Genomic DNA, 24,210 nt, shown 5'->3' with positions numbered 1-24,210 from the left:
TACTATGTTACCCCCACTTTTTGTTGGTGTTTCACTGTTTTTTTACTTTAGTCTGGCTGGGCCCTGCTATCCAGGACCCAGCCTAGCTGCTTCCTCTCTAAATTGATTGCATGTACTATAGGTACACTCCAGTTTGGTTACTGGGGTACCCTCGTGAGTCCCTAGTATATGGTACCCTAGGTACTATGGGCATAGGTACCCCAGAGACCTACCTGGGTCTGCAGCATGTATTATGCCACCCCTGGGAAGCCTTCCACAATGACACCACAGGACTGCTACTGCAGCCTGGGTAACGTGGTGCATGCACCCCTTACTAAGATATAGGTTACCACAGGGGCAAGTGTCACAATGCTGACACAAGACCTTGTGGACCCTGGGCAGATCATACTTGGTGAGCTTTACCAAGTGACCAAGGCTAGCAATGTCAGTACCAACCATGCCCTGGCAGTTGTTAATTTCTCCTGGGGAGGGGTAACTGGCCTCAAGAAAGTTGTGGTAAGTGCAGACCTCCCTGTTGAATGCTTACCTGGCAATGATTTAGAGACTTCAGCCTCATCTGAAGTGGAGCTCAGGACCCATGCAGAAATGTTAGGAATCTCTGCACATGTGTTTGCTGTGACTAGGTCACAGGCCAAAATGTCTAAAACTGAACAGGCCCTGGATCCTGGAAGAATGGACCAGGTGCCTTCCAAGAAAAGGAGCAGGAGGGTTTAGGCAATGCCTTCCCCCTGGACTCTGAGTGAAGATCAGTCTCTTGAGGGAGATGATTGTGCTCCTGAAGAAGGAACTGTCCCAAATGAGCTTGAGCCTGATCAGGTTGAGTCCTTGGGGACAGGGGGGACCTTCCAGGGAAGGTCTGAGTCAGGAGCTGCCCTTCTCTTGAACGCCTCAAATAGCAGGCTGCTGCTGAGGCTGCTGGGAATGCTAGTGGCACCCATAAGATTTATTGGGATGATGGACTCCTGTACTAAAAGAATAGAGACCCCAAGCATGGTGCAGCCAGGAAGTTGGTTATACTTTTGAAGTTCAGGGGCTTCCTATTGACACTAGCCCATGATATTCCCCTAGCAGGACACCTGGGCCAAAACAAGACTTGGGACAGAATTGTCCCTCACCTTCATTGGCCCCACATGTCTGAAGACACCAAGGAGTTTTGTCGCTCCTGTGTCACCTGTCAAGCCTGTGTAAGGCAGGTGGTACAACAAAGGCCCCCCGTTCCCATTGAGAAGGTTGGGATTGATTTAGTTGGTCCCATGGATCCTCAGACAGCATCTGGGCACAGATCTATCCTGGTGGTGGTGGGCCAAGCCACTAGGTACCCAGAAACCATTCCATTTAGGACCACTACTGCACCTGTGGTGGCAAGAGCCCTCTTGGGAGTGTTTTCAAGAGTGGGTTTTCCTAAGGAGGTAGTTTCAGACAGAGGAGCAAATGTTATGTCTAGTTACTTAACTGCAATGTGGAAGGAGTGTGGAGTGAATTACAAATTCACCACACCCTATCTCCCACAATGCTATGGTTTAGTTGGAAGGTTCAACAAAACCTTAAAGGGTATGATCAAGGGTCTCCCAGAAAAGCTTAGGCAGAGATGGGACATCCTACTACCCTGCATTTTATTTGTATACAGGGAGGTTCCTCAGAAGGGGGTTGGTTACAGCCCTTTTGAACTTATGTTTGGGCATCGTGTCAGAGGTCCATTGTGTCTGGTGAAGGAGGGATAGAAGTTACGTCTCAAACCCCCTAAACAGGACATAGTGGACCATGTACTTGGTCTCCGCTCCAGGATGGCTGAGTATATGAAAAAGGCAACCAAAAACCATGAGGCTAGCCAGGAATTGCAAAAGGCCTGGCATGACCAAAAGGATGTGCTGACCGTTCACCAGCCAGGACAGAAAGTGTGGGTGTTGGAGCCTGTGGCCCCAGCAGCCCTCCAAGACAAGTGGGGTGGCCCTAATACCATTGTTGAACAGAAGGGAGAGGTCCCCTATTTGGTAGACCTTGGAACTCACAGGAGCCCCCATAGGGTGCTTCATGTCAACAGACTGAAACCTTATGTTGACAGGGCGGACATGGTCTTGCTCATGGCTACTGATGAGGGACAGGACGAAGAGGGTGATCCACTCCCTGACCTGCTCTCACAGAATCCTGATGATGGGTCAGTTGATGGTGTAGCCTTGGCAGGCAGCCTCACTGCTCAGCAGCAAGATGAATGTAGACAGGTGCTCAATCAGAATAGGAACATGTTCTCACTGACTCCAAGTCAGACTACCTGGTGCATTCATGAAGTGGACACTGGGGACAGTCTGCCTGTTAAAAATAAGATTTACAGGCAACCTGACCATGTCAGGGACTGCATCAGGACTGAAGTTCAGAAGATGTTGGATTTGGGAGTTATTGAAACCTCAGATAGCCCCTGGGCTAGTCCAGTGGTCTTGATACCTAAACCTCACACCCAGGGTGGTAAGCGAGAGCTGAGGTTTTGTGTAGACTACAGGGGTCTCAATGCAGTCAGTAGGACAGATGCTCATCCAATTCCAAAAGCAGATGAGCTTATAGATACTTTGGCCTCAGCCAAGTTTCTGAGCACATTTGATCGTACAACTGGCTACTGGCAGATCAGGTTAGCTGATGATGCAAAGCCCAAGACAGCATTTTCTACCCCGAGAGGGCACTATCAATTTGTGGTAATGCCCTTTGGTTTGAAAAATGCACCTGCCACTTTTCAAAGGTTGGTGAACAAAGTCCTAACAGGCCTGGAAGACTACAGTGCAGCATATCTAGATGATATTGTGGTCTTTAGCTCCCCCTGGGAGAATCACCTGGTCCACCTGAGAAATGTTTTGGGGGCCCTGCAGAAAGCGGGCCTAACTATCAAGGCTACTAAGTGCCAGATAGGGTAGAGTCAGGTTGTGTACCTGGGCCACCGTGTAGGTGTAGGCTAGGTTCAACCATTACAGAGCAAAATCCAGACCATCATGGACTGGGTTGCTCCAACTACCTAGACTCAGGACAGAGCTTTCTTGGGCCTGACTGGGTACTACAGAAGATTTGTCAAGGGGCATAGATCAATTGTGACACCCCTGAATGACTTAACTTCTAAAAGAATGCCTAAGAAAGTTCAGTGGACAATTAGCTGTCAAAAGGAAGTTGATGACCTGAAGCAGGACACGTGGACTGCACCAATTCTACAAAGTCCTAACTAAGCCAAAGAATTAATTGTCCAAAGAGATGCATCTGAGTTTGAGGTAGGGGCTGTGCTGTCACAATTGAATGATGAAGGTCAGGACCAGCCAGTAGCTTTTATTAGCAGAAGGCTGACCCCTAGAGAGAAACATTGGTCCGCTATTGAGAGGGAGGCCTTTGCTGTGGTTTGGGTTCTGAAGAAGCTGAGGCCATACTTGTTTGGCACTCACTTCACTGTTCAGACTGACCTAACGGAGTGACGAAGCGGTAGTGCTGCCTGATTGCCGGTCTCACTCGCGGGTGCCGCTCGAGGAAATCTTTGGTGCACGGACTTACTATCAACGAAGCGGTAGTGCTGCCTGATTGCCGGTCTCACTTCCCACTGCTCGCGGCCCCCGCTTCGCGGGAGCCGCTCGAGGAAATCTTTGGTGCACGGACTTACTATCAACAGGAGGAGACGAGTGGAGTGTTCCCTCCCCTGCGGGACTGCGAGGACCAGCGGGCGTTGCGCCTGGAGTCTCGCCGCAGCTGGTCCTCTTCCCGCCCCCCCTCCCGACTTATAGCTGCCTAGGGATAACGCGCACGCGGGACGCGCCCGGGTCCAAGCCCGGGGCTAAGCCTGGGCAAAGGGCGGGCCCTCTGAGGCCCTCAGAGGCTGAAGACGGCTGAACGTTTTAATTTCATTTTCCCTAAAGCCCACTAGTGTCCCCTATATTTTGTATTGAATTGTGTTTTGTAGATTGTTCCTAACATCCTCGTCATCTTTGAGTTTCATTGGAAATGACGGCCAAAAAACTTAGATCTGGAAGTCTATTGGTTGGGAGGTCGTGTTCAAAGACAAAATCGAACCCCATTAGAAATAAGGACAATCATGCTATACAACTTAAAGGTACCTGCCAGTTATTTAATCTTTGGGAGCGGGGAAAAAACAGAGCACCAAATGTTGCTCCATCTAATGTCGATTCCGAAATAACCTTCCCTCTCCGAATGGGACTGTGTACTGACGTTTTGGTACACAAGAATAAAATAGAAAAGGGGGCATCCCCTCAAGCCACATTAAGAGAAGATATGGTTTTAATGTCTGATAATGTGTCTCCTACCATTCATAATCTAAATAATCATTCTCCTTCTTCCTCTTCTCTTTTGTTTCAAACCTCCCCGGGAGCTGTTGAAAAAAGGGAGGTGGTGTCTGATCTTGTCCTCCTCCCTAAACTTAGGGAGCCTCCTTTCGAACTATACGTGGCAAGCCCTTTACCACCTAAAGAAGGGAATAATAGTGCCCTGGCCTTTTCTGACTTGGATTTGGATCTCTGCAGAAGATATATCGAGGTGGATTCTGCTAAGATGAGGGACCTACACAAAACTTCAACTACTCCAGTTGCTCCTGTCCTCCATCTCTATAGCAGTACTCCCTCGAATATCTCACAGTTAGATACCTCTATGAATTTTATTCTTAATATAACAGGTTGTGATGTTAAGGACCTCCCGAGATTGGATAAACCAGTCTCCGACTGTTTATCCTCCCTTGAACATCTGCTTTCATCAATTTTGGTATTGTTAGAGAAGTTTGTTGGGGGCTCTGATTGCGTTTTGGAAACAGTAACCCAAATACTAAAGACCTTGTTATGCAATAAACCAGAGGTAAAACCGAGTTTTGTTCCGGATACTGTGAAAGATGTCCCCGTAGCTCAAGAAAATCGTTTGCAGGATAACGGGTTTCCCTCTGTTTCACATCCTTCGAGTGACGGGGTAAAATTAGCCCCCATCTGAAAACCCCCATTTCAAACTGTGTAGCGGACATAGATCCAGTAGTAGAGGTTTTACATGAAATAGGGACAAAAAATGACATAGACCTACCCTTGTTAGTTGAAGAGCAGCACGAAATGGAATCAAACCTAGATAAAGAATTATTTCCCATCTTTAATAAACAACTTATTGGGGGCGATAAGTTGATCCAAGAACAAGAAGGTGATAGAAAAAAGGAGAATTTAGGGAAAGTTAAGAAGAATGGGACAAAAAAGAGAACACAAATTAGAAGAATCGAAAAGAATAGACGGAGAAAAATACTTTGGAGAGCAAACCAGGAAATGATTCCAAATCAAGAACCATTACAGGCATCCCGGTTGGCACCGAAGGATGTAGGTGAAGAAGGTAATACAGCTGTGGATATTTCTATTTCCGCGGCTCAGAGCTTATTGAGCCCTGACGCTCTCCCCTGCACTCCCAACACTCTAGAAGAACAACTTAGGGTAAATGGGGATTTGCCAATTTCAATTCCCCAAAAAATGAGATCTTCTCTACTTGTCCCATACCTTCCATTCTTAATCCCTTGGCAAATCCCTATTCCGATAAAAGGGAAGGAGTGGTGGTTTGCCAAGTGCCCCAGGAATCTCCCTCAGAGGAGTTCGTCGATACCCTTATTCTTGATTTCCTTCCCCTCTTTGATGCCGATTGTATATTAAATAGATCATTACTTCTTAAATATTTCCATGAATCGGCAGGGTTGAAACTGCTTCAAACTGCAGATATAGACCTAGTTCGGATCATGAAGACAGAGGGTAGAAACTTAAGGAGGGTAAAATTCTACTCCAAATTAGTGGTAAACTTAATTTTACAACGGTCTGAAGAATTTCAGAGTAGAGGGATTGATGTTATGCCCGCTTGGGGGAATCTCTCGTCTGCCGGACCTGTTAAGTCTTTAGGGGCCTTAGGGTCCATTCTACCTCGCTTACAGGTTGAGCACAGAAATGTACAAAATTTCACTGGGTTCGATGATTTGAAAATTTGCCTGTCCAAAGATCACCGTTTTGTTTCCAACCCTAACCCTCCTATACCCTTCCCTCAAAATAGGGTACTCGATAAAACCCTTCGTTGGAATTGGTTACCAAGCGTACTGTCTAAAAAATTGACTATTGAGTACCCGCCCAAGCCTTCCCTTTAGCGATGACTTATCTCTAATATCTTGGAATTGTGCTGGGTTAAAGAACTGCCCAGAAAAAACTCAATTCTTAATGTCTTTAAAAGCCAGTGTGATCTGTCTCCAGGAGACCTGGTGCGCGGAAAAACTCCAAATTGGAAGGGACTATTTTGTACTAGAAGGTCTTGCTGTCCCATCCAGGAGAGGTCACGCCAGGGGGGGAATTGCCTGTCTGCTATCCAACCGGATAAAATGGAATTTCTCGCACTATTTGGACTCTTGTAAACTTTTTCAGGCTATAACGTTATTTGGCCAGGATAATGTTCAGGTATCCAAACCCATAGTGTTGATCAATGCCTATATTCCCCCCGAAGCTAGTTTCAATGAAACCTTAAAAAAGGTTTTCGTCTATATTGAGAGCCGTAGGGTGAATTCTCCTACCCCTCATATAATTTTAGTTGGGGATTTGAATTGGAAAATTTCCAACTTAAGTTTGAGCCTGTTTCGCGATAAATTTAAAGAAGAATCCCTTCATATCCCTCAAGCCCTCTTCCCTGAGAAGATTAAAACAAATTCGAGAGGGAAGGTACTTCTTAAAGAGCTGTCCATTACGGACGGAATTATAGCAAACGGAAGGCTCCCATCTGATTCCCCTGCAAATTTTACTCATAAATCCCATCAGGGAGATTCTATATTAGACTACGTAATAGTTGAGAATTCTACCTTTGCTTTACTAAAGTATCTGAGGATTATTGCAACAGTTCTCTGCGACCATAAACTTCTTTCTTTTTCTATGAATATAAATCCTCCAAAAGCAGACGTATGGTCACTTAATGGCGACCTGGTAAGTTTTGGAGTGAAATCAGGCAGATGTTATTGGAACACAAATGCAGAACAAGATCTGGAGAAAGTTCTTGACGCAGCAATTAACGAACTGGCTATGTGGCATGGTTCTGAAATCGCGTGTTTCCAAGATTTCATGAAATTAGTGATATTGGTAGCTAAAAAACCAAAAAAGAAAAGGTGTTTCAAAATACCCTATTGCCCCCTACGGTACTCAATAAAGAAATAAATAAATTAGTAAGGGCACAATACTTATGTAAAACGGCAGAAGGATCACACAAGATAACTTTATTAAAAAGAAGGAGGAAAAGGCAACAAGTAAAATTAAGAAAAGAATGTGAGGATACCATTTGGATAAAATTAAGAGAGGCGGCTTTCAAAGGAGATATGAGAAAGTTCTGGTCCCTTATAGGTGAGGGTTGTGGTTCAAGAACTAGACCACTCCCTATTCCTATTGAAGAAAAATCCTGGGTAGATTATATCTCAACCCTTTATGCAAATAATGGAGCAATGGTCTTACCAACAGGTTTTAAATAGAGTGACCAGCTTCTAGCGCCTTTATGTGAAAGGGACATCGTAACAGCAATAAAGGAAATGCGCTCATCTGGGGCAATGGGCCCAGATGAACTTCCTGTCTCCGTTCTAAAACAAAGCAGTATGAAATGGAGCAAACTGTTATGCCCTCTGTTTAATACTTGTTTTTCTACTGGAAAGACTCCCCCTTCGTGGAAAGGGAGTATTTTAGTACCCCTTTTTAAAAAGGGAGACCGATTTTCTCCCCAAAACTACCGCCAAATTGCCCTGTTGGATGCAATCGGCAAAGTGTTTGCGAGATGTCTTCTGAAACAAATTAATGATTGGGTGGAACATACAAACGTACTTCCCCTGGAACAGACAGGTTTTTGAAAAAATCATGGTACCCTGGATAATTTAACTGCATTACAAGTAATAATTGACAAATATATCAGGGTCCGGGGAGGGGGGGTTTATGCGGCCTTTATCGATTTTTCCACGGCCTTTGATAAAGTTGACCGTCCTTTGCTGTGGAAGAAATTACTCTCCTTGGGTATGCCTGCTAGGATGTTAAACCTAATTCAGGAACTCCACTCTGATACCTGGTGTAAGGTATTGTTAGGTGGAGAGAGAGGTCTATCCCAAGCTATTCCCTCAGCTAATGGTCTTAAACAGGGCTGTTTATTGGCACCTCTGTTGTTCTCTCTTTATATTTGTGACCTACCTCAGCTTCTATCTCTCAGCGAAGGAATAGCTCCCACTTTAGGGGACAAACCGGTTGCATGCCTAATGTATGCAGACGATATTCTTCTTTTAGATCTCACCCCGCGGGGTTTGAATAATCGCCTGCATGCATTACACCTTTTCGCTGGTTCCCACTTCCTGAAGATTAATATGTCAAAAAGCAAGGTAATGTGTATTACAGGGAAGAGAAAATCGAAATCTGGAAATTTCAGTTGGTTTTTAGGTAGCGAGAAACTAGATACTGTAAAATCCTATGTCTTCTTGGGGAAAATAGTATGCAGTAACCTAAGCCCTAAGCCCCATATAGATAATAATATAAGGAAAGCAAAGTCCCAGGGAAATGGTCTGAGTGCTCTCTATAAGGCTACAGGCAGACGACATTTTCCCCATTTACTAGAGGCCTTTCGAGCAAAAATTCCCGCTTCCCTGCTCTACGGCATTGAGTTAATAGACTTGAGTCAATGGGGTTTCCCATCGAGGATAGTCTCCTGCGTCATTTACTGTCGGTTAATAATGCTTTAGAGTAGAAACCCTCAGACTCGAATTCGGCATACGGGGCAGTTGGGTTCAGGCCTTGGCAGGAGTCATACGTTGGGTCTTCCACATAGCCATGGGCAAATCGGCAACTCTAAGATCGCTGATTAAAAAGGAATTATTAGGCCCTATGCAGGAACACTCTCTGCTTATAAAGAACTTTAGAAGGGCAGTTACCTTATTAGAATTGGACAAATTAACCCTCTTTTCACTAACCCCATACCAACTAAAGTTGTCTTTAAAACGGGCAACTTGGGAGTTAAGCTTTAGGAGAAATAAAGATGTCCTCATCCAAAAAAAAGGAGCTAAAGAGGTTGTAAATTCTTATATATTTAAACAGATACGACCTTATGCATCTTGGATCCTTCCTCACGGATTACGCTGCTTTTGGTTCCCTTTGAGACATAATCTCCTGCCCTTAAATAAATTATTAGCTAGATGGCATGGTTGCTCTGATAAATGTAATTTTTGCGGCAATGACAACTCAATTCAGGACATCACCCATATTCTATTTGTATGCCCTGCCCTAATGGTCCACCGCCGAAAATGGGTGAGACCGATTTGTTTAGAGTTAAGTATTTCTTCTGCCAAATCTTTCCGCACTGCTATCTTTAATCCTCCTAATGAAATGTTTTGCTTCAGAATTTTTAACTTTTTCAAATGTTTTTTGGAATTTTATTAATAGTAATGAATTTTGAATAAATATGAATGTATCTTATGGTTTTTATGTCGCTCCTATGTGTACAGATAACTTGGTGTATGTATATGTGGATCTCAATTGAGTTCCAAATCATATTCAAATAAAATTGAAATTGAAATTGTTCAGACTGACCATAGGCCCATCTTAAGGATCAAACAGATGACGGGTGAAAACCTCAAACGTTTGAGGGTTTTTCCCTAAAGGGGATGGACTATACAGCGGAACATAGACCTGGGAGTAACCTTGCCAATGCAGATGTACTCTCCAGATATTTTCACTTAGAACATGATGACTCAACTGGTCAAGGTTAGTTTAATGTCTCTGCGTTTTGGGGGTGGAGGGAGTGTAGGAGAGTAGGATCTGCTTACTATGGTTACCACCGATTTTTGTCGGTGTTTCACTGTTTTTCGACTTTAGTCTGGCTGGGGCCCTGCTATCCTGGACCCCAGCCAAGCTGCTTCCTCTCTAAATTGATTGCATGTACTATAGGTACACTCCAGTCCCTAGTATATGGTACCCTAGGTACTAAGGGCATAGGTACCCCAGAGGTCTACCAGAAGCTGCAGCATGTATTATGCCACCCCTGGGAAGCCTTCCAAAATGACACCAGAGGACTGCTACTGCAGCCTGGGCTAGGTGGTGCATGCACCCCTTACTAAGATATTGGTTACCTATATCACCCTTAATCACTAACACATATAAACCTATTAGTCACTCCTAGGGCAGGCCTTATCAATCCTGAAGGCAGAGTGCTTGGTTTTGTGTGAGAGGGTGCCCATGCATGAGCAGGACACCTCTGCAGCTTTAGGAATATATTCTCTGAGGCTGTTCTGTGATGCAGCCAGACCATATACTCTTAAGTGCATTATAATCTCACCGTAAATGCTAACTTTGGAATGGCTGCATGGAAACATGTTGTGTTTGGTGTCAAATACTTTGGAATCCTATCCCCCTGCCAGCCCTGGCGGCAGGGGTAGAATTTCACGCTTCTAGAGGGAGAGACATGTACACACTGGTCTACCCGGTAATAGTTTAAAAGAGCCCTGGCATCACAAAATGGATGCTGCAGCCACAGACAAACATCTGACCTCCTGCTGCTGGAGGAATCTCTGGCAGGGGAGGCCTGGACAATAGATTTCCTGTCACAGGGAGGTGTAACCACATCCCAGACAGTTTTTAGTGTATTGGGGCTGGGTGGGTAGCACTCTGAGAGTGCCAGAAAGTCTGCACTGGGGGCAAATTTGGTGTCCCTGTGCATAGCCCAGTTCAAACTGGTTGCAGGGGCTACCAGCCCCTGCTCTGGTGCGAAACTGGATGAAGATAATGGGTATAGCCACCCCTCTTTTCAGACCCTCCCATAGGTGGGTCCCCAGAATATGTCCAACCCCTTTCATTAGTATACATAGGGAACCCCTGACAACAGGACTTTAGATTACACCTGGACGAAACTCTGAAACTGAATCCTGGAACTTCGACGTTCTACTAAAGACTAGAGGACGGAAGAATCTCCCTTGGGGTCAAGGAATGACTCCCCTGCTAAAGCAGGCACCAACGAAGCATCTTGCTGGTCTGCATTTCCGAAGCTCCCACCGGACTCCGAAGTATTTGTAACACAGGAAGAGGATTTCCATAATTCTCAAAGCTGAGACCCGCAGCCCTCACGAGTGACGTGGAACCGGAACTCCTGGACACCGTGCACATTTGCTAGTGCATTGATTTCTCGACATCCCTTGAAATTGTGCTTTGGGTTACTTGTAGCCCAAGCCCCGAGCACCCTCTGCACGAAGATTGTGAGCCTACACTCCACGAGTGTTCCGTGAGCCCGCTTCTTGCATTTTCGCTCGAGGCTTCTTCGCGATTCCTGGTCCGTCGACTAGTGGGTCTCCAGGAAGGCAACTCTACTTTTCCTTGGACTTCTCTGGTTACTCCAGATGTGCTCTGACTCCCCACCATGTGGTGAGTCCCTCATACCTTGCTGCTCTGCACAAAAGCATTTCCTTGATTCCTGCGTGGGTTGCTGTTGCCAAGGCTTGTTTGGTCCATCCGGGCACCGACACCACAGCAATCGACATCCGGGGTGGGACAGCTCGATTCTAGATCCTGGTTGTCGTCGATGCTTCCTGGTTCTTGTGGCTGAACAGTCAAGCTTCACCTTCTTCATCTGAAATCACCCGACATCGGTGGGCATTCGACTATTGTGCCCCTGGTCACCGGCAAGTAACCCAGACTCTGTCCCCTCTGCTTTCAGGTTCTTCTCATCTCTGATCTAGGCTTGGATCACACCGGACACTTTCCTCTACGACGCCAGCAGCACTTTGCAGCAGATCGCCATTGGAAACGATGACGAATCCCGACATCAAAAGACACCTATGCACCCGGCTTTCCTGGGTGAGGTAACTCGAGTACTCCAGTGCTCCCGTGGGTGTTGGCTCTAGAACCCTCTAAGTCTAAAGGGGTTTGCTCCAAGTTCTCTCCTAAGTGTCCTTTATCTTTAAAATTCCAACCGCGACTTTCCCCATAGAAGTTAATGGTGATTCGCGGCTGTGTTCACCAACTGCACGCGTTCCCCATGGGTCCCGTGTGTCACTACCTTGAGTGGTTCATGGTGGCCCTAGCGGTTCTACAGGATCTAGGCCTTGTGTCTATGCAAGTCGTGGTTCTTTTACCAATTTCTTAATATATGGTTTGGTACGCCCCGCGGGCTCAACGTCTATTGTGCTAATTTACTGTGCTATTAAGTTTTCCTTATGTACTTTTGCCTCTATCCTCATAAAGAGACTAGAGGGATATGTTTAGAATAAATACATATATTTTATATATATATCAGGTGAGGTTCTCCTTTCATTTGGTCATTCACGAGATTATAGACTGGTAAAACAAGCTGCTTTACATTCCTCCAAGACTTAGCCTGAATGCTGCACTACACAGCTACCACTAGGATAGCTTTCTATAAAGGTTGTCTTTAACCTACCATCAATAAGGGGTCGTTTGGACTGGTGCAAGGTGCCCACTAGAATAGTGGACAGCATATGCCAGGCCAACTTCTCACACACCCCATACCCTTTTTCTGTCTTTTGATCTGGTTCAAAGTCTGATGATGAAAAATATGTCATGGACGCCAACACCAGCAACCACTGGCACAAATTAAGCACAGATATATTTTGAGTTCCACCATTTATATTTTTTTCAGTAACGTTTGTTCCCCACACCTGTATTTGTCCCTGCTGTTTTAATTTAATAATTAAACTGTACTGTTGTATAGTACATTTGAAGTTTATCACCTCTCTCCACAATCTTTTAACAATCAGTTTCGTACTTTTGTTTTTAATTAATAAAATTCAGCATTCTTTAAATCAAGAGAAAAACAAGTGCGTGTACAGGTGAAAGATGCTAATAGTAGGCACATGTGCAAAGCAAGGAAAGATCGGAAGGATGCTGCTTTGATACACTTCGCCGGGACGCCCCTTTGCTGGGGCAGCTGTTACGCTATATAAATGGCAGTAACATAACATAACATAACTTCCTTAGTTTGTGGAATGGTTCTACTTGTGTTCAAGTACATGCTCCCTCGGTTTCAAAGGGAGTTCTCCTGAAGTCAAAGTTTATTGAATGTAGCAAAACAGTCCATGTAGGAAAGTAGGTTCTGCTTTAATGGTTACCCCCACTTTTTGCCTAGGGTTATGCTGTTTCTGACTAGTCTGACTGGGATCCCTCTAATCAGGACCCCAGTCTCTGTGCTTTTTCTCCTAAATTGGCTATGGTAAGTACTTAGGTACAGTATAATTCACAATGGGAGGCTGGAGGAGATTTAATGGACCAGCGAGGGCACTCGCCCCAATTCAGACAATAAATAAAACAAGAAGTCCTTGGGTCCAAGCAATAGATTACCGCTGGCAATAACTTATTGCACCCTATATTTTTCTTTCACACACTTGCAGTATCTTTTAAAAAAGAGATCCTGAAGAAGGCCACAATACTATTATAGGTCAATACAGTTGAAACATGCTGATCACTTTTGAGTGCAGCTGTCTCTAATTATGGCAGCCACACTTCTCAACTCTAATCCTGGACCCAGGAAGCATCAATAAACTAAGGTAGGCTTACCTTGTAGCTAGTTTTAGTTATTCTCACAGTTCAGTTAGCACTGCACCATCTCACTCATACATTTGCTCACATTGGGTCTTACTTAGTAATACCCCTTTTCTTCACTAAAACACCCCTGAGCTCCTCCCTCGCAGCAAGGGGGTTGTAGCCTGCGAACGACTAGGTTCGCGACGCGAGGAGGTATCCCCATGATGAAGCATGACACCTTTGGTGTGTGAGAGAAACCGTCCTTAAAAGGGACCCCAACCCCCACTCTTTCCCACAGCACTGTTTTCTCCTCTTTCTCTCATTGGGACAACCGGTAGTCCATTGCTCGGACCCGAGGGCTTCTTGTGTTATGTACTTAGGTACCCCACAAATTGGCTACTGGCGTACCCTTATAAGTCCCCGGTATATGGTACCCAGGTACCCGGGCCTAGGTACATCAGAGGACTCCCATGGGCTGAAGCATGTATTATGCCACCCATGAGAGACCACTCAAATTGTGACTCCAGGCCTCCCATTGCAGCCTGTGCAAGCTCGTGCTAGCACCACTTACGAAAGATATAGGTCACTACACTTCAAACCTGTCACCTGTAAGGTAGGACTCTCAATCCCGAAGGCAGGGTGCTCAGCTTCGTTCTAAGTGTGAGGGTGCCCCTGCATGAGCAAGGCACCCCTACAACCTTCAGAGTCCATTCTCCCGGGTTGTAAGTGCATCAGCCATTACGACATATAGAGTGGCCATTGCGTCATCACGTGATGACCATCTATAAACTGGCTGTAAACATGTTGGAATCATACCCCGACACCGTAAACGGTGTGAGAGGTATGATTCCATGCACTGTAAAGCTTCTTCTGGAGGCCCTCTGTGCTCCAGGTAATCAGTCTTCTAGAATTGGACAGTAAGCTAGGGCTGTTGCCGACCTTAGACACGATTCTGCCCTCCTTGAATATTCCAGCTCAAACCAATTCAGGGAGCCATTGGCTCCCGCTCTGGCCTGAAACTGGACAAAGTACGAAGGAGTATCCTCCCCATTGTCCAGCCACTCCTCTGGGAGGGACCACTGAATCATACCAACCCTTTCCTTAGGGTACTTGAGAACTTACCTGAGGGTGAGTCCCTAGATTCGTTGTGGCATTCGATTCAGATCTAACTCCGCGTCCTCTTCAACTGTCTGGACATTCTAACCAAGTCGTAAAGACCGCTTCAGACTGCTTGCATTGGACTTTGCTTTGGGAACCAAGACTGTAACCGGGAAGACTCTGTCTACTCCAGATCTCTTTATTCTGCAAGCCCGCTGCACCGTCAGTGTTCATGCTCCATACAGGTTCCATCCAGGGCCTCTGGACATTCAAAGACACCAGAAGGAATCTCCCTCGAAGTGAAGGAGTCACTCCCCTGCAGCCGCAGGTGCCAAAACCTTGATGACTGATTTGCTGATTCCCAGCTCCTACGGACCCCAACAGGTTCAGTAACACAGGTGTCGGTTCTGCAACTTCCTCAAGGTCTGCACTGTCGTCAGACCGAGTCTGAGGCCAGGATCCCTCGTCGACATCGCCGGAACAGAGTCCCTGTGCACCTCGTGAGCTGGCTGTTGCTAAGGCAGGCGACTCTCGTCTCCAGAGATCTTCGGGCCCTGTCCAGGGCCTCCCTTGACTCCAGTGGGCGCCCCTGATTGTTTGGAGACCTACTCCAACTCCCCTGCTTGTGGTGAGTCACTTGGACCTTTCTGGTCCTAACTTTGCACCTTTTTCGCTTGCCACGTTGTTTGCAGTTGCCAGGGCTTGTTGGTGCCCCCAACAGACACCACCCCTTTAGCTCTCATCATCCGACGTGGGACAGCTCGTGAACGACTCCTGGACTTCCACAGCATCACCTGGTCCACACAGCTGCAGCCTCAAGGTCATTGACAATTCTCGTGAATCACTCAACATCGGCGGGCATTGGTCTCCCGTGCCTCCTGGTCACTCCTGAGTCAACTTGAATCCACCTTTGGGTTCCACCAGACACTTTCACCTTCTTTAACAGCGGCATCTTCCTGAAGTCTTCCATTAAGTTGGACAGCAGTTTCAGATGCCACTTCACACCTATGCACCTGGCTTCCCTAGTGTAGGTATCCTTGATCCGAGGGTATACATGGGTGGGGTGGCTCTCCACCCTTCTGTCTTCTGAGGGGTTTCTTCAGGATCCACTGGGGAGATGCTTCTTCTTTATATTTGGAACAGCAACTTACCCATTGACTTGAATTGAGCACATAGCCGTGTTCCCACACTGCACATGGCCTACATTGGGTTCCTGGGTACTTACCTCAGGTGGTTACTTGGGTCCCCAACACTTCTACATCTCCTGGGATGCACAATTCGCATCCCTCTATTTTAGTATATGGCTTGGTCTGCCCCCGGGTGACCACTGTGTATTTGTGCTACTTACCTATCTTTATTGCAAAGTATTGTGCTTTTTTCTCCGGGTAGGAGATATCATTGTGTGTTAGTGAGTGTCTTATAATAAATACCTATTTTTATAAATAAGATTAATATCTGGTAAAACAAGCTGCTATACACTCCTTCTGGACTAAGCCTGAAGGCTGCTCTTCACAGTTACCACTTAGAGAGCTTTCTAAGGTGATCTAAGACCAAAATCACCATAAGGGTTGTCTGGACTAGTGCAGGGTACTGCACTTACATAATTGAGCACCATATACTAAGCCAGCCTCCTACAGATCTCGAATAAAGTCAAAGTAATGCAATGCTGAAAAAGAGGAAGTTTATGTCGTTAATGTGGAATCAATCATAGAGGGACTGTTCACAACAAAACTTCTAGTAATTTATCCTGAGATTATCAAACTGAACCAAACTCGCATAAACAACTTCTATACTAGTGATGTATAAATGCAACAATACTCCACTAACTTGATACAAAATGTATACAGAAAACAAAATTAAATTTAAAAACGGTTTACCGAGTGTTTATGTTGATGATTACTTAGTAAATTAAAGAAAAAAGAAATATGATAGAGAAGTCTGAGTGCAAAGAAATGTCACTACAGGCTCAAATATGATTGCGCACAAAACCAAGTGTGACAGAAGACATTGTAAACTCCAGAACCCTAAAACGTACATCAACAACAGTCCAAATGCTTGGTGCGCCAATTCTTTACTTTTTCCTCAGCAAACATATATACATATAATTTAAACGAAAACCAAGTAGACTACTTACAATATGTACATGATGACACCTATGCTCCAAATGTCACACTGTTGGCTATAATCGTGGGCATTTATAACTTCGGGGGCTGCCAAAAAATCAGAAACAACAATATTTTATAACCAAAAAGACACTATTAAACGCTTAAACAACAAACATGAAGAATATACTGATTAAAGATGTTGGATAATATATTCACTTGTGCATAAAATAACCAGCAGCAGAAGTGCTATTAAATGGTACTTTACAAATTATTAGAAAATTGGAACGTTGGGAGGTCCATTGAAAAAAATGGTGTGCTCCGGCTTTCTACTAGCCTGTAGAAGCCCGGAGCTCCAACATTCCAATGTTTGTTCACAGAGCCCGAGGGAATATCAATCCCCTCGGGATCCATGAGGACTCTGTTTTACAAATTAGAACATTCTGACCCCTAGGAGCGGAATGTTCTAATAGCCTTAGAGCCCTCCGTAGAGGGGCTCTACCGGCCATTAAAGGCCTGCTCCTCTGTTAAGGGACCCTGCCTTCGGCTTGGGCATTTGATGCTGGAGTGGGCCTTTAATAGCCGGTAGAGCCCGCTACGGATGATGATAGATTTACCACAATTCATCACATATTGCCCAATAGCTGAACAATCACCACTATGTGTTACATGGGGACAAGTTAACAAACATACAATACCTAAGCTCCCTTATCATTCGGGCAACCATGGCACTCATCTGAGAAATCTTGATAAAATATGCTAATTTCTGCAGAGTATAGTAAAAAGTGTAATTTGCTCTAATACTTCATACTTCTCATATCTGAGCTACACACATATATGCAACCACCTGTGCAGCAATCTATTTAACCTATCCCAAACTACAGGACTTTTCATATCTGTAAGAAATGACCATAATTTGCATGGTGTACCCCAGATGTTTGCCTTAACTGTGTTTGTGGGCTATAGAACTGTGCACTTTACCTCTGCTATCCAGTGACATTGTAAAACATGGCTTCACATCTACCACTATAGCCTGACCAAAGCAGCTTTTAAACTGCAATTTCTATTTGACCAGTCAAAATGTCCCCCTTTAACAGACCTAAATGGTTTAAATATGAATAAGTCACTCCTAAGTAGACCTTACAGGGTGCATAGTGTTTGGAAGTTGGACATGTTAAAATATGTCTTTACAGTGAAAAGCCTCCAAACATAATTTCACTATAGTAAGACTGACAATAGGAAAACACTTGCTTGCATTATTACATGTAATAATGGTAATTTCAGTTAGGAAACAGCGAAAAATATAACTTTAGGTCTCCTTTTAAAAGTTATCAAAATCCGAATTAATGGTAAGATCGAATTTTTAATAATTATTAAGGGAAAACATACTTTTGGAAAGTTACCTTTTCTCTGCTTAACGCCTCTGGGAGCCATTTGCATGAGCTCCAACTATCAGCCAGAAGCTGAATAGCCCTCTAGAGAAGGTGTCAAAACTTATCCCAGATTGGAGACAAAGGCTTGGGTATAGGAAAGTGTTTGTATCTCCGACGGGAAAACATTTGGGCTGTGCCCAGGAACTTGATTAACTTCAAAGAAGGCCTACCCTGTCACAGGCAAGTGTTATCTGCCACCTAGACAGGGCCTGTATGTATTTCCCCCAGCCAGACAGGCTCCAATCACAGCGGGAGAGGAGCTTCCCCCAGCGCCGTTTGAAGTGACCACAGAGGAGGGGTTGCTTAATTCCTTGGCACATCTCTGGGGAGGGGATATAAGCTCTGGTCAAGGGTACAAGGGTTTTACCATCTTGGATTTAGAGAGGCTACTGTGGGATTGTTTGCTATAGGGCACACAGACGTGCTGTAAATGTGGGTAGAATTACCCTTCGCAACATTTACTCTATTGGTTAGGGAGAGGCCAGGAGTCACCCACAGGCTGTTCCCAGGCATAAATGTGGCACTATAAGTTACCTCCTCGGTGCAATATTGGACCTGTGAAAGATCAGAAGAGGATTAAACCTGCTCTCTGAGATCTGAGTAGAGCCTAGAAGACTTGGCTTGCTCTCCACCTTGTACCCAGGACAAAGAAGTGAACTCCAAGGATCATAAGGGTCCTAAGGCAAGGTCCTGTTCATAGTACAGGCAAATAACAAGCTACAAAAGGCATTTGCTGCAACTGCGCAACTGACCAATTCTAACTGGACCTCCTCTGAACCCTGCTGGGGGCTTCTGCTGGAGTGAATCTTGACCTCCCCTCCCCCAGTGCTGTTATTGAGGTACAGGAATCCTCAGTTGTGTCAAGGTCACTCCCCCTACCATCCTGAGAAACCTGGTACTTAGAATCCTTTGGGTTCCAAAGACTACCGGAGGACTGTAGCAAACCTGCCAAGCCGAACAGATGAAGGTGTGTGTGTAGCCCACTCGGTTAAAGATTCAGGTTTCCCTGACTTGGAGATTGTTTGCAGCAGTAAATCCAGTTCAGGAGGGAGAACCTGGAGAAGCTACCCTGCCTCATGGAGCCTTCTTTGGCTATAGCCGGCAACCTTGCCCTGCTGGAGGAATATGAGCTCCAAAAAAGTGACTAAGTCCGAACGAAGAAATCTTCAACTGGCGAAGAAGCCAAAAGTATCCAGCAGGGGAGGGACTTTCCTTGGGCCCAAAATTAAAATTTCTTCAACTCTGAGCTTTCCTGCCTTAAGTCAACACCTTCACCAGTACCTTGTCCGACGACTACCAGGCCTCGGGAGCCCTTCCCAGCTACAGCTTGCCCTCTTCTCCCACTGAAGATTTTGGACTTCCACTTTAGAAGCTACGTTTGAAGGTAATCCATGAATTTAACCCTGACTACAGGGTGCATTTTAGGAAATAATTCTTTCCATTGGTCAGTATAACAAGGCCAATTATTGAGATGGATAATTGTTTTCTTAAAAAGGGGAACAAAAGAGATCTAGCAAGTGAAAGATTGATATCACTGACACATATGATTACCAAGATATTCAAAAGATTAGTTCTAAAATAACAGAATATTTGGTCTGTGGACAATCATCTTACACCTGCTGAGCAAGCTGGCTTTCAGAAGGGCCACTCTACAGTCAACCATATTTTGGTACAATTACAGAACACACCAAGACCCATATGCAATACAAGGACCATGTTGCTTTGTCCATTTTGAGTGGCCTTCAGTTCATAAGAATAGTTAAGACCTTGTCTAAATTGAGGGCTTGCTAGATTTCTTCAGGATTACCTTCCATTATCAAATGTCTGAATGCCAAAACCTGGCCTCAAACTGAATGATCCTTAAGGGGGAAACTATAAATAATGAGTTTAAGCAGTAGTGCCTTCTAGCTCACACATTGTTTTGACTTTTTACTGCAGAGCTTCCAATAGCAATTGCCAAATCAAATAATTTTTTCCCAAAAATCAGCAATAAATATGTAGCCTCACTTCCACTTGCAAAGCATCTAGATTGGCTAGACTTTACACAAACTGGGCTACAAATGAAATAGACGTCTTACAGCATGTTATAAATTGGATTAATGGTTGACTGAGGTGTGAACCCTGGTCAAGCAGCATCCACAATCCTAGTCAGGGAAAGGCACAAGCAAACCCAAAGAAAATAAGTTACTTACCTGTAATTGTAGTTGTCCAGTATTGGAATCTTTCATAGATTCATATGCTTGAATGATTCCATGTCGTAGAGATGGGAGTCCCCGGTACATTAAAATAGCAATTTAAAGCTAATATAAAGTAGAAAGCAGGCCTAGGCCCATGTCTGTTTTGTAACTTATCTACATTGTTTTTTAAAAGAGACCAAAAGTCAATTCTGAACCAATCAGGACCTCTCACCCTCTAGAACACTCCTGAGAGAACCTTAGACCCTCAGATTTTCATAGCACGCATGCAACAGAGCCACCTGTAAAAATCCGAAGGTGAGCCTCTCAGGGGAGGAGGATAGGTTGCATGTAAATATTCAAAAGATTCCAATACTGGAGAACTACAGTTACAGGTAAGTAACTTATTTTCTTACTCCGGTATTAGAACTTTCATAGATTCACATGCATGAATCAGAGTAGCTAGCAGATGGCAGAACATTTTTTCTTGTATCTCTCTAAGTGTGTCAAATCCATATTGTCAACCTTTAGAGGAGCAGAAATATCTTAAACTGTCACACTTAAAACTGATAGTGATTAAATACATAAACATTTGCATAATTTAAACATATTATAAATAATAAAATATAAGGGTAGAATATAAAGACCATGTATATATATATATATATATATATATATATATATATATATATATATATATATATATATATATATATATATAAACTGATGAACACTTTGATCTTGCACGCCGAACAGAAGCTGGAGAAACAAGTCTCCTTGATCCAAGAACTGGAGGAAGAATTGAAGCAATATCCTGATAATGAAGAGAACAAAACGCTCATTGAAACCATGAAAAAGAAAATCAACAAACACGAGGCTGATGTGGAAAAACTGAAAGCAAACATGTTCAACAGAGATAGGTTGGACTGCGCCAATGGGTGCATATACACTTTCGCACGAAACTATGATATGTACAGAAATCGGGTAGTAATGACCAAATGCATCGAACATGAGACCCCTGAAAAAATTGACAGTTCCGACCTGAGCTCTGGTGATGAAGAACCAAGCACATCAATCCTGGATTTTTGGGGGGAGATAAGACTCATGCAAATGACTATGTGGCAGAGAGGGAGAGGGAGATGAAGATGGACCATGTGGGGAAGAGGTCAACCCAAAGTACAATCAGAAGAAAAAGAAGCGGGATAAAGAGGAAGAGGAAGGACAAATCCAAATTAAAGAAAAATATCTCCATAAAAAAGTTGGTAATAAACATCTCCAATAAAATGTTGACTGTAGCACAGATATCATTATTGAACAAGGGACGTACATTCTGTCCCAACAAAGATGTGAACATACCCAACCTGTGTATTGATCTTTACAAGTTTTGTCGGAAAATTAAATTGAAAAATTACTTTGAGGAAAAAAACACCGACACCCAAACAGTTATTGATTAGGGGTCAGGAAGTCTCACCTTCGAACCAAAAATATATATCCACTCTGAGAGCACTAACACTTCTGTAAGATGGAGAAGAATCATCATCAGAACAACAGCAATGTTTACCAGTAACTGATAAGGAGCTATGTCAAAGAATGGGGATAGAAACAAACAAAGGAGGCAACAGCGGCCTAAAAATACAATCCACCTTCTGTCCGCACTTACCAGCAGGAAACAAAGTCGACCTGTTTCATGAAATCATAGTGGATGAAATCAATAGACTGGCACATACACCCCTGGTAAAACCAATGACAACATTGAAAATAACAACCAAAAACAAAAAAAGATGAAAAAATCTCAGAACGTACCACCTGGTGAATCACAAGCTCTCACAGAACTACGAGAAGACACCTCAATAATAATAAAAGCCTCTGACAAAGGTGGCAATATCGTGGTCCAAAATCAAAAGGAGTTCATAATTGAAGCCGGAAGACAACTGAACAACAAAGATCATTATGACAAATTAACATCAAATCCAATAGAAATTTGGACTGAGGAATATTATCAGATACAACACACATGGAAAAAGAGAAACTTAATTGATCTGGAGGAATTTTTATATCTAAAAATAGATCATCCAGTTAAGGCAACAATCTATTTTCTTCCAAAAGTCCATAAGTCACTCTTAAATCCACCTGGCAGACCGATAGTGAGCTCCATTGGCTCTCTGTTGGAATCCACATCACGCTTCCTGCATATCTTCCTCATGAATTATGTCACCTCACTTCCGTCATATTTAAGGGATACCATGGACTTTCTAAATAAAATCCAAACACTCACATGGGGAGATAACCTTCTAATGGCAACAATCAATGTTACATCTCTCTACACATCAATTCGCCACTCTGATGGAATAGCTGCTGTGAAACTGTTTTTACAAACAAGATCGATCAGCTATCTAGAACATTCAGAAATGTTAACTGAAATGCTCGCATACTGTCTGACGCATAACATCTTTTTATTTCACGGTGACATCTTCCTACAAAAACAGGGGACTGCCTTGGGTACATCTTTTGCACCAACTTATGCGAATTTACTCATGGCAGTCTGGGAAATAGAAGTACTGGAGACTCAGAAATCGCAGAACATCAAATTTTGGTCAAGATTTATCAACAACCTCTTTCTAATTTGTGAGGGTGACCACACAGATCTCTAAACCTTCACTGATTCACTCAATATGAACAAATTCAATCTATCATTCACATCGACTATAAATTCTACAAATATAATCTTCTTGGATGTGGAAGTGTTCATTCACAACCATAGGAAATGCACCAAAATGCATAGGAAACCCACCTCGGGCAACAGCATCTTGCACGCCAACAGTGGGCATGCACAAAATCAAAAATAGTCCATACCCAATGGAGAGATGCTTCGAGTAAAAAGAAACTGCTCTGAAACTGCAGACATCGATTCTCAAATAAAGGAAATGAGTGACCGTTTCTCAGAACGAGGCTACCCTCAAGATGTGATCGAAACAGGAAGAACTAGAGTTGCCATGAAATCAAGGACAGAGCAGTTACAACCAAAAGCAAGTATGGCAAAAAGTTGTAAAAATGAAGACACCACCTTTCGACTCATAATAGATTTTAACAACCAGAGAGGAAAGTTGAAGAAAATCATCCAAAAGAACTAGAGCATTTTGAGATTAGATGAAACATTGAATAAAGTATTGTCCCCGCATTCTAACATTACGCACATAAAGACAGCATCCTTAGGGGACATCCTCACACAAAGTCATTTTGAATATTCTAAACCATCATCATCATCATTGTCATCTTGGCTGACTCTCCAGGACTCTAGAAATGCTTTAAATGTAAAGTGTGCGAACATGGTCACAATGCTACATCATATCAACTGAATAATGGCCCCAGAGAATACATCAGAGATCACATAACATGCAATTAAAAATTTGTAGTATACCTACTAGAATGCACCTGCAAGATGCAATATGTAGGAAGCACCATCAATAAACTCAAATTGAGCGTCCTGCAACATCTACGTGCTATTAAGAATAACGACTTCACTTACCCCATGGCTAAACACTTCCATGACTTTCATTCAAGTGACTGCCAACATCTGAAAAATTGTGGGATAAAAAATGTGAAATCTAAAGAAAGAGGTGGGAATAGAGTCTTGGATTTACGAAAAGCAGAATCCAGATTAATTCTAGCACTCGGGACAAAAAGACCCTTTGGCCATAATCTGGATGCAGAACTCCATATTCATCTACAACAACAACAAGGGATCAACTGAGACTGGCAAAATAACGAAGACAACAGAAGAATCTCGTAAAAAAATCCAAATACAACACAAATCCACCCTTGTGAATTCATTTCCACCCCAAAGAATATCAATTCGCACTGAATGGGACTCCCTATATTTGAAATTGGAATCATCATA

The 24,210-nt window shown here is 43.8% G+C and overlaps 1 protein-coding gene across 4 annotated transcripts in view; it reads right to left on the bottom strand.

Moving 5' to 3' along the window:
- The window catches only part of STK33 (serine/threonine kinase 33), a 1,224,797-nt gene that overhangs the window by 465,943 nt on the left and 734,644 nt on the right, over nt 1-24,210 (bottom strand). For all 4 annotated transcript variants that reach the window (XM_078680992.1, XM_078680994.1, XM_078680993.1 and 1 more), the window contains one exon: nt 16,738-16,813. In XM_078680992.1, coding sequence (XP_078537118.1) covers nt 16,738-16,813 — 76 coding nt within the window. The remainder of the gene's footprint in view (nt 1-16,737; nt 16,814-24,210) is intronic.

The sequence above is a fragment of the Lissotriton helveticus genome, chromosome 3_1 (genome assembly GCF_964261635.1).
Source record: "Lissotriton helveticus chromosome 3_1, aLisHel1.1, whole genome shotgun sequence".
Classification (NCBI taxonomy): domain Eukaryota; kingdom Metazoa; phylum Chordata; class Amphibia; order Caudata; family Salamandridae; genus Lissotriton; species Lissotriton helveticus.
Note: the sequence above shows the minus strand (reverse complement) of the source record. Positions and strands in the feature narration are given on the sequence as shown.